This window comes from Otolemur garnettii, unplaced genomic scaffold (genome assembly GCF_000181295.1).
Source record: "Otolemur garnettii isolate 467f Iridium unplaced genomic scaffold, OtoGar3 scaffold00013, whole genome shotgun sequence".
Lineage (NCBI taxonomy): Eukaryota > Metazoa > Chordata > Mammalia > Primates > Galagidae > Otolemur > Otolemur garnettii.
In genome coordinates, this window is record NW_003852408.1 from 30,119,972 (window position 1) to 30,131,770 (window position 11,799).

At 39.5% G+C, this 11,799-nt stretch overlaps 1 protein-coding gene across 7 annotated transcripts in view; it reads left to right on the plus strand.

Moving 5' to 3' along the window:
* ORC2 (origin recognition complex subunit 2) overlaps positions 1 to 11,799 on the plus strand; it is a 61,903-nt gene that overhangs the window by 6,281 nt on the left and 43,823 nt on the right. For 5 of the 7 annotated variants that reach the window (XM_023510426.1, XM_012802287.2, XM_023510427.1 and 2 more), the window contains 2 exons: positions 257 to 406; positions 8,357 to 8,446. In XM_023510426.1, coding sequence (XP_023366194.1) covers positions 257 to 406; positions 8,357 to 8,446 — 240 coding nt within the window. The remainder of the gene's footprint in view (positions 1 to 256; positions 407 to 8,356; positions 8,447 to 11,799) is intronic. The other 2 variants (XM_023510428.1, XM_023510431.1) reach the window with 1 other exon arrangement.

The following is an 11,799-nucleotide window of genomic DNA, read 5'->3' on the forward strand; positions in this document are numbered from 1 at the left end:
GCTGCGGCACTCTACTGAGGGTGACATAGTGACTCGTTTAAAAAAAAAAAACCCAAAAAACAATATATATATATATATAAAACACAAACTTATAAGGTATTTTTTTAAAACTTAGTTATAATCAAAGAGAAAACACTTTTCCCCTAGCTTTTAAGTAATAGCAGTGTTAGTAGTACAGTTTATTTACTTATTTAAGTGTATTATATAGAAAGAATTTGTACCTGTCATATTGTAATTTTCTGGATGTTCTTAATAGGAGCTAAATTAAAGAAGGAGCGAGCTCAGCTTCTGGTCAACACAAAAAAAATAATAAAGAAGCCAGAATATGATTTTGATTTGGAGGAAGATGACCAGGAAGTCTTAAAAGATCGGAACTATGTGGAAGTTTTGGGAAGAGATATTCAAGGTATTTGGGGGAGAAAATGTATAGTTACAGGTATATGTATCTGCAAGTAGGACAGATTGCTTTGCAGGATACACAGAAATAGTCTGGTAGGTTAAACAGTGGTATGCTGTATTACTGTATTTCTCATCTGAAAAGTATCTGCTTTAGGTTTCTTCTCCACAGTTCTTTTTATTAAAACAACCATTCTTGCACTTAATTATTTTTAAAAAGAAGGAACCTGTAGCCTGACTTCTCTAATGTTATTTCTTAACATACTTACATTTTTAACTTACTTAAAATAATTTTATAAAACAAGTTATTTCATTGATACCTTGATCTTTTTTATAGAAACATTTACAAGGAAGATTCCAAGAAGTAATGTTCAAACCTAGGCATGCTGATATTATGGGTTTTTTTTTTTTTTCCTAAATACATCAGCCAGATTCCTGACAGATTATACCTAAAACCTTTTTTTAGGCCTAAATTATATTTTAGTGAGGCTGGGCGCAGTGGCTCATGTCTGTAATGCTAGCACTCTGGGAGGCCAAGGCAGGTGGATTACTTAAGCTCACAAGTTCGAGACCAGCCTGAGCAAAATCCAGACTCCCATCTCTGCTCAAAATAGAAAAACTGAGGCAAGAGGATTGCTTGAGTCCAAGAGTTGAAGGTTACTGTGAGCTATACACTACAGCTCTCCACTCAGGGGGACAGCTTAAGACCCTGTCTCAAAGAAAATTACATTTTAATGAGGATACTTCTCACTGACTTTTAATTTGTTGCCTATGGTTATACTTTCTATATCCCTGAATACAACTTTAAATCCTATCTCATACAAAGCATGCATGGTATGGATAAAAATATTTTTAAATGTTTTAAAATATTATGATTTTAATATATATAGCTTCACTTAAATAGTAGTATATGATAAAAAATATTTTTAAGGTGTTACAGTGAAATACACATAAAACCTTGCATCTAAATGATTTTTAAGTGTATAGTTCCATGGCATTACACGGTTTTGGTTTTTTTGGCCAGGGTTGGGTTTGAACTCGCCACCTCCAGCATATGGGGCTAGCGCCCTACCCTTTTGAGCCACAGGTGCCACCAGCATTACATTGTTTTAAGACCACTTACAAAACTGAAATTCTTACCCATTAAACAACTTTCTAGACCTCTCTTCCCTCAACCCTTCGAAATCACCCTTCTACTTTATGTTTTATGAATTTGATTACTGTAGATACCTCCTATAAGTGGAATCATATAGTATTTATATTTTTGTGACTGACTTCATTTAGCATAATGTTCTTAAGGTTCGTTCATGTTGTAGCATGTAGTCTGCCTTTTAGGGGTTGACTAATATTTCATTGTATGTATATACATCTTTTGTTAACCATTCATCTATAGGTGGACACTTGAGTTGCTTCTACTTTTTCACTACTGCGAGTAATGCTGCTAAAACAGATATATAAATATTTCTTTAGTTATATAATTGTAGCAACAAGTTCTCTCATATCGACTGCACATATGGAAACTAGGTATATGATAGAGGTAGATCACTGGACTAGATGGTGTTGACAGCTCACTCTTATAATCCTAGCACTCGGCTCTGCGCCTGTGGCTCAAGCGGCTAAGGAGCCAGCCACATACACCTAAGGTGGCAGGTTCAAATCCCCAGCCCGGGCCCGCCAAACAACAATGATGGCTGCAACCAAAAAATGGCCAGGTGCTGTGGGGCGGGCGCCTGTAGTCCCAGCTACTTGGGAGGCTGAGGCAGGAGACTCGCTTGAGCCCAGAAGTTGGAGGTTGCTATGAGCGTGATGCCATGGCACTCTACCCAGGGGGATAGCTTGAGGCTCCGTCTCGAAAAAAAAAAAAAAAATCCTAGCACTCTGGGAAGCCGAGGCAGGTGGATTGCTTGAGCTCACAAGTTTGAGACCAGCCTGAACAAAAGTGAGACCTCGTCTCTATTAAAAATAGAAAAACTGGGGCAATGAGGTTGCTGTGAGCTGTGACATTGCAGCACTGTACATGGGGCGACAGCTTGAGACTCTGTCTCGAAAAACTGAGGCAAGAGGATCACTTGAGCCCAAGTTGGAGGTTGCTATGAGGTATCACACCATGGCACTCTACCCAGGACAACAGCCTAAGACTCTGACTCAAAAAAATAAATAGGCCAGAGCACTTCCCAGGAAGGAGGGCATTTGCCTCACAGCCCAGCTGAGATCTGCAGTCCCCAGTTGGCCTCCTGCCTATATTCCCTGGGGTCTGTCCCCTCTGTTCCACAGTTGGTGAGTCGGCAGAGCCTGCTGGAGGGCTCAGAGCACTGTTATGGGAGGCAACAGAAGGCCCATGGCAGTGATGGCTTTGTATACCCTGGGGATGCATCCAGAACCCCAGGCCCATACAGAGCCATCTGCAAGGGGCTGACGCACATGCTTCTCACCTTCGACATGGCCTGACGACTGTGGACCAACTTTCCCTACTTCTACATGGTGGCCTTGGTGATACTCAACATCCAGCTGCAGGTACATATTTAGAGCAACTAACCTCTTGGCACCTGGGGACCTCCCGGAAGAATGGCTGACCTACCCTAGCTCACCCACTGTAGACCAGAGCCACTGACCATCTCTGCTTGCATTTGCATAATCTGCTGGTCTTTCCGCTGCCTCATCTGCTAATATGAATAGGCTGCTAAAAAACCCCAGCAGTTGCAGAAAGCATGTAGAATAACCAAAAAAGCTGAAGATAAAATGAAAAGTTGACACCCAGGGAAATAAATAATTCAAAGAACAGAAAAGAACTTAACAATTTGAAAACTCCTCAGAAATGTATGAGAAGTTCTTGCGTCCATAAAACAAAAAACAGCGCAGACTTTAGGAAAGGACAGTGGGCACAGTATATATTAACAGAAAGGTAAAGGTAACTGGAAACTTCGGGAAAGAAACTACATGGATCGTCCAGATAGCAGGCACGTCTTTCAAATTTGAATAGAAGCAAATAGACTTTCACCTGAATGGAATGGAATCTAAGCAATAGATGGACTGAATACAAAGCTGGAAGAAATGAGTAACACGATCTGGAAGACACACATTTCTTCATTCCAAGACAAGAAACAATGACAAAGGAAACTATGGGGGCAAAACAGCCATTCCAAACTCCACAGCAAACTCACAATTCAGACAAATATGAAGCAACCTCAGCTGTGGTATGGTTTTACCAGCAATTTGAGAAAGGGAAGTGGTATGGGTTTAAAGAGTTGCCAGCACTTTGAGAAAGGCAATCTGTTTGAACATTGGCACAAAGATCAAGACTCTGCGGTCACTGATGAGAAAATCCAATCATAGCATTCAACTTTGCTGTTCATTGAACAAGGTAACCAGCAGAAGAGTTAGAAATAACGATTCAGCTATATTCCAGGGGTGGCGGGGTGGGAGGACAGGAAGAAAGTCAACAGAAAATACCTCAGGTCATCAATTCAATAAATAGTAAAAAAAAAACCTATAATTAATAAAAAGGCAGATAACCACTAAAAAATAAATAAATAAATGGTTTTGTACAAATGCATATTCCCATGAAAAAAGAAATTGGATGTCTATCTCTGATTATAAACAAATTAATTAAATACTTAAATATGAAAACCAAATTGCAAATTCTCTTAAGAGAAAATATTGTTTTGGTCTTAATTGTAGAAAATTTTCCTAAAAATGTGTAATCAAAAGAAAAAATTAGCAAATTTAGCTAATTAAAATTCAGTGTTTCTTAAGAGAATAAGTCAACAAACTACAGACTGGGAGAAAATATTTGCAAAAGACATCTTTTTGTTGGTTTTAGAGACAGAGTCTTGCTCTCTTGTTCAGATTGGAGTGCAGTAGTGCAATCATAGCTCCCTGCAGCCTTGAACTCCAGGGCTTAAGCGATCCTCCAGCCTTAGCTTCCTGCATAACTGGGTCTACAGGCACATGTTAACACGCCTGATTAATTTTTGTGGGGTTTTTTTGTTTGTTTTTAAAGATAGTATCTCATTTTGTTACCCAAGTTGATCTCAAACTTCTGGGCTCAAGTGAACTACTCAGCTTCCTGAGTTATTAGTATTATAGTTGTGAGCCACTGTACACAGTTGCAAAATATATATATCTGATACAGGACCTAAAATATGCAAAGAACTCTTAAAATTCAACAATAAGAAAACAACCGAATTTTAAAAAGGCCAATGTGCAATGCTTCATGCCTACAATCCCAGCACTCTGGGAGGCTGAGGCAGGTGGATTGCTTGAGCTCAGGAGTTCAAGACCAGCCTGAGCAAGAACCTGTCCCTACTAAAAATAGAAAAACTAGCAGGGCACTGTGGTGGGCACCTGTAGTCCCAGCTACTCTGGAGGCTGAGGCAAGAGGACCACTTCTGCTCAGGGCTTTAAGGTTGCTGTGAGCCATGGCACTCTACCCAGGGTGACTGAGTGAGAGTCTATCTCAAAAACAATAAAAACAGGTTGGGCATGGTGGCTCACATCTGTAATCCCAGCACTTGGGATGCTAAGGTGGGTAGTACATTGCCTAAGCTCACAGGTTTGAGACCAGTCTCAGCTCACAGGTTCGAAACTAGCCTGAGCCAGAGTGAAACCCCGCCTATTAAAAAAAAAAAAGCAGCATTGTGATGGGCACCTGTAGTCCCAGCTACTTGGGAGGCTGAGGCAAGAGAATCACTTGAGCCCAAGAGTTTGAGGTTGCTGTATGTGAGCTAAGACAACACAGCACTTTACCAAGGGTGATAAAGTGAAATTCTGTCTTAGAAAAAAGAAATAGGGCAGTGCCTGTGGCTCAGTGAGTAGGACACCAGCCCCATATACCGAGGGTGGTGGGTTCAAACCCAGCCCTGGCCAAACTGCAACAAAAAAAATAGCTGGGCATTGTGGCAGGCACCTATAGTCCCAGCTACTTGGAGGCTGAGGCAAGAGAATCACCTAAGCCCAAGAGCTGGAGGTTGCTGTGAGCTGTGATACCATGGCACTCTACCAAGGGTGACAAAATAAAACTCTGTCTCTAAAAAATAAATAAAAATAATGCACATAAAAAAGGGCAATGGACCTGAACAGACACCTGACTAAAGAAAATATGCAAATGGTTAAAAAGCATATGAAAGGATGCTTAATATCATGTTATTAGGGAATTGCAAATTAAAACAGTAAAATATCATTACATACCTATTACATGTAAAATAGCTGAAATCAAAAACACTGCCAACATAAAATTCTGGCAAGGTTGTGGATCAACGAAAACTGTCTTGTATACTGTATTACTGGTTGGAATGCATAACGGTATACTTGAAAGACATTTGAGGGGGAGGCGCCTGTGGATCAGTGGGTAGGGCGCCGGCCCCATATATTGAGGCTGGCAGGTTCAAACCTTTCCCTGGCCAAACTGCAACAAGAAAATAGCAGGGCGTTTTGGCAGGCGACTCTAGTCCCAACTGCTCAGGAGGCTGAGAGAAGAGAATTGCCTAAGCCTAAGAACTGGAGGTTGCTGTGAGCTGTGACAGTACAGCACTCTACTGAGGGTGATAAAGTGAGACTGTCTCTACCAAAAAAAAAAAAAAAGACATCTGGGCAATTTCTTACAAACAATCCTTATCATACATTCCAGCAATTATTTTCTTTGGTGTTTAATCAAATTAATTAAAAACTTATGTCCATATAAATACCTGCATGTGGACCTTACAACAGCTTTATTCACAATTGCCAAAACTTAGAAGCAAGAAAAGTGTCCTTCAGTAAAGGAATGGATAAACAAACTGATACATCCACCTGACCATGGAATATTATTCAGCACTTAAATAAAAAGAGAGCTGTCAAACCATTAAAAAGCAATAAAAGAACCTTAAGGCTTGTTGCTTAGTGAATTAAGCCAATCTGAAAAGGCTACCTACTATATGATTCCAACTATGTAACATTCTGAAAAAGACAAAACTATGGAGACAGTAAAAAGATCAGTGCAAAATCTTTTTTAATAAAACAACTTCTTTTCATCTGATACTATAAAGAGAGTGAAAAGTCAGGCTATAGCATGGAAAAGATACTTCTTCTAAAAAAATTTTGTGAAAAAATATTCGATCGCATTGAGAGATTCACTTTTTACCACTGCTCTGGCAAGATTAAGGAGTTTGGATAAAATCAGATATTAGTGCAAATATAGACCGATGGGAACACCTGCTTTGGAAGAATTTGGCACTATTACTGTTACATATGGACATAAATTACATATAGTAGAACCTCCATAGCTGACCACCTCCTTAAGTTGACCTAATTTATATATAATCAATGTACACCACATGTACATATCAGTATAGCAGGCCTAGTTCCTTATGTTAACCACCTCTGTATGTCGATCAATTTGTTACAGTCCCTTGAGTAGTCACCTTAACAAAATTTTAACTGTTTATTGAAATTAAATATATCTGTTTCCAAAAGAAAATTAGGCTCGGTTCCTGTGGCTCAAGTGGCTAAGGCGCCAGCCACATACACCTAAGGTGGCGGGTTCAAATCCAGCCCGGGCCTGCCAAACAACAATGATGGCCACAACCAAAAAGTGACCGGGCATTGTGGCAGGCACCTGTGGTCCCAGCTACTTGGGAGGCGGAGGCAGGAGACTCGCTTGAGCCCAGGAGTTGAAGGTTGCTGTGAGCTTTGATGCCATGGCACACTACCCAGGTGACAGCTTGAGGCTCTGTCTCAAAACAAAACAAAATTAGTGAGGAGGGTATTGTTTTACATTTTTAAAAATATCTTTAATATCTGCTTAATAAAACACAAGTGAATTTATCTGCTTTACACATTCCATTAGCCAAGTGATAAATCATCACATGTCATGTACTTTCTGGAATACTTCACTGTACAGTCTTGACTGAGTCAAAAGGTAATTAATATCTTAATGTTATTATGAAGTAGTTTTGTCCTTACAGACCTGTACGGTCCCCAGACCACACTTTGAGAATCGCACTGTTAGAGAGTAGGCTATTAGAAATGAGCCTTCTATATTTTATAGGTAGCGGTTGATGATATTTAAAGCAGAGATTAAAGACTGTCACATAAATCAGGTCTGTTGGCTCAGCACCTGTGGCTCAAGTGGCTAAGGCGCCAGCCACATACACCTAAGGTGGCGGGTTCGAATCCAGCCCAGACCTGTCAAACAGCAATGACGGCTACAACCAAAAAATAGCGGGGTGTTATGGCGGGCGCCTGTGGTCCCAGCTACTTGGGAGGCAGAGGCAGGAGACTTGCTTAAGCCCAGGAGTTGGAGGTTGCTGTGAGCTGTGAAGCCACAGCACTCTACCCCGGGGGATAGCTTGAGGGTCTGTCTCAAAAAAAAAAAAAATCAGGTCTGTTAAGAGAGCATCTGCCATACAACAGCTGTTTAAATTTCATCCTCAGCAATTGTACTATTTTGTTTTTTTTGTGTGATAGTCTCACTTGTCCTCAGTAGAGTGCTGTAGCATCACAGCTCACAGCAATCTCAAATTCTTGGGCTCAAGTGATTTCTCTTGCCACAGCCTCCCAAGTAGCTGGGACTATAGGTGCCCACCACAGCGCCTGGTTATTTTTAGAGACAGGGTCTTGCTCTTGCTCAGATGTACTTTCTACATTTGATTCAAGAATGAACTATAACCAATAAAATCCCTTTTATTCCTCCCAGGGCAATTCTGTCATGAAGTAAATGTATATTCTAGTTTGTGGTTTGCTGTTTCTATTTTTACATATGTTTTTGCATCTATCTGTGAACACAGTGTTTTGTGTTTAATTTTGTATACAGTGTCAGAGTCAGAGTCTCTTTATTATATGTTTTAAAATTTTTTTTACATATATGTATTAGTTACTAAACCTTTGTGCAAGGCTTAAAATCTTAGTTAAGATTTTATCTTTTTTTCCCTGTTAAGTAACTTTTCTCTTTCATCCTAAATGTATATTGTATTTTCTTTTTCAGAATCATTGAAAAATGGCTCTGCTACAGATGGTGAGAGTAAAGTTTACTCTTTTCAGAATAGAAAACACTCTGAAAAGATGGCAAAATTAGGTATGTTGCTTTCCTGATTTCTGTAATTACTATTCACTTTTCCTAAGGTGTATATAGCCACATTCCCCATGATTATCATCCCATTGCATTTCCTAGAAAAATGATGAGAGAGTCCTTACAATTAATGAATGGTGATAGAATAAGAGAATGATGTCATTTTAAATTGTATATAAAATTATTTTTATTTCATGCTCATATGTCTTCTGTCCTTAGCTAGATTATTAGCTTCTCATAGTAAGAACCCAGTCTTCATTTTTCCCTTCTTCTCAAAATACCTAGCTTAGGTTCTTAATAAATTTTTGTGAAGTAATGAATGACTTGAGATATTCTGAAGTGATTAAATAATAGTTTTACACTTTAGAAAAATGTTGTTTGTATTATAGAAAACCTTTTACATAAAATTGTTAGAAATGCAGCCAGGTGCAGTGCCTGATACCTATAATCGTACTTTGAGAGGCCAAAGAAAGAGGATTCCTTGAGCTCAAGAGTTCAAGATCAGCCTGAGTAAGGATGAGATCCCATGTGTACAAAAAGAAAAATTGCTAAGTGGTGGTTTGAGTTTAAAGTACCAGCTACTTAGGAGGCTAAGGCGGAAGGATAAGTTGAGCCCAGGAGTTCGTGGTTGCTGTGAGAGAACATGATGCTGCTGCTGCACTCCAGCTAGAACAACAGAGCAAGACCCTGTCTTCCTCCCCACTCCCGTCAAAAAAATTTGTTAAAAGTGGTTTTTCTTAACTGAAGTTTCCACCTATACCGATTACACCTGAATTGGTGATTTTAAGAAAACTAAAATAGGACAGTGCCCGTAGCTCAGTGAGTAAGGCGCCGGCCACATACATGGAGGGTGACAGGTTTGAACCCAGTCTGGGGCCAGCTAAACAATGACAACTGCAACAACAACAAAAAGTAGCTAGGCATCGTGGCAGGCACCTGTAGTCCCAGCTACTTGGGAGACTGAGGGAAGAGAATCGCTTAAGCCCAAAAGTTGGAGGTTGCTGTGAGCTGGGACGCTACAGCACTCTACTGAGGGCAACATAGTGAGACTTTGTCTCAAAATAAAAAAAGAAAAGTTAACTACATGTAACATTAAGATTTAACTATTAATTTAAGTCTTAAAAAAATTCAGATGACACTGGAATTGAATCTTGTGGTTTGACAAGTCATTTTTTTTTTTTTTTTAAACAGAGTCTCACTTTGTCACCCTAGGTAGAGTGCTATGGAGTCAGCCTAACTCACAGCAACCTCAAACTCTTGGGCTCAAGGGATCCTCATGCCTCAGCTTCCCAAGTAGCTGGGACTACTACAGGTGCTCACCACAATGCCCAGCTAATTTTTCTATTTTTAGTAGAGATGAAGTCTCACTCTTGCTCTGTCTGGGCTTGAACTCCTGAGCTCAACCATTCTACCTGTCTCAGCCTTCCAGAGTGCTAGGATTACAGGCATTAGCCACTGCACCTGGCCGTTTTTGAAAGCTTTAAGGGAAGGGAATGATAAGCACGAAAGCCCTTTGAAAATTAAGAAGATCCATAATACACAAAGGTTTGGTAATACTAGAAAGTCAAGAGCAAGTAGTTACCTATCTGGTAAAATGTAATAGTTCTATAAGAGGGCTTATAATCTGTAATTATAAAACCCATGTATATTTCTTAAGTGGTGTATTTTTTATTCAGTTGTTAACCAATGACCATGTAAACATTTGAGGTCATGTAAAAATCACACTCATTAAATGTTGACACTGATGACATAAGGAAGCAGTTACAAAACCTGTGTTTCTGAACACGAATTAATCATTTACCAAATTGAATTACTGACATAAAGAATCACAGAATAAGGCTGAGTATGGTGGAACACACCTATAATCCTAGCACTCTGAGAGGCTGAGATTGGAGGATTGCTTGAGCTCAGAAGTTCGAGACCAGCCTGAGCAAGAGCAAGACCCCCATCTCTACTAAAATTAGAAAAAATTAGTGTTGTGGTGGAGTTCAGCTACTCGGCTAAGGCAAGAGAATTACTTGAACCTAAGGGTTCAAGGTTGTTGTAAGCTAGACTGGTGTCATGGCACTGGGCAACAGAGTGAGACTGTATCTCAAAAAAAAAAAACAAACCAAAAAAGTCATAGAAGCAAAGAATATAATGGTAGTTACCAGGTGCCTGGGTTGAGGTGGTTTGGGAGATGTTACTTTTTAGTGTTATTGCCACAAAGGTATGTGAAGTAAAATATCTTTTAAAATATATATATACACATAAATATATTTGATTATTACAAAAGTTTTGAGATACAGAAAAGTCAAGAAACATAAAACTTTTATAGTGACTTAGAAAAGTTTTGAGACAGACTATTATCGTCCATTATTCACTTCCAAGAAACACAGCCAATAGTGTCCATTCTGATCCACCCCATGCAAGTTTTAACTTGTTTGGCTTCTCAGGGTTGCTGGGAGGGCTTCATTTGTTTCTTACATTTCTTGATTTTTCTGTATCTCAATACATTCATAATGACCCGTGTGTATGTGTATAAGACAGGTCAGATAATACATTGATGAGAAGTTACAATTTGGCACAGATTAGTTTGTTGTGTAAAATGCAATAGAGATGAATTATTAGTAAAATGAAAAAAGACTCAAATTTTATACCTTTTTTTTTTTTTTTTTGGTAGTGACAGAGTCTCACTTTATCATCCTTGGTAGAGTGCCATGATGTCACAACTCACTGCAACCTTTAACTCCTGGACTTAGGCAATTCTCTTGCCTCAGCCTCGCAAGTAGCTGGGACTACAGACGCCCGCCACAACCCTGGCTATTTTTTTTGTTGCATTTTGGCCGGGGCTAGGTTTGAACCCACCACCCTCAGTATATGAGGCCAGTGCCCTACCCACTGAGCCACAGGCACCACCCTCTACCCTTATTTTTTTATTATCAGGTTCAACAGCTTTACCATTACATTTCACTTAATATCATTAAAACAAATATGAACTGGGAGCAAGAAAAAAATTATAAAACCTTTACTCATGAATTGAAAGTGTGCATATAGGTGATTGATAGAGAGCAGAGGCCAGCAGACTTTTTTCTGTAAAGGGCCAGACAGTAAATATTTTTGATTTTATAGGCCAGATAGTCTCTGTGATGCCCAGGTTTGCTGTTGTAACTTGAAAGCAGCTATAGACAATGCAAGATGATGGTGTGTCTGTGTTCCAATAAAACTTTACCTAAAATAAGTGAAAGACTGATTGGGTCTTAGGCTTATAGCTTGTTGATCCCTGACATAGAGAATAACTATTTATAACTATTTGTCAGCTCGGTGTCTGTGGCTCAAGCGGCTAAGGCACCAGCCACATACACCTGAGCTGGCGGGTT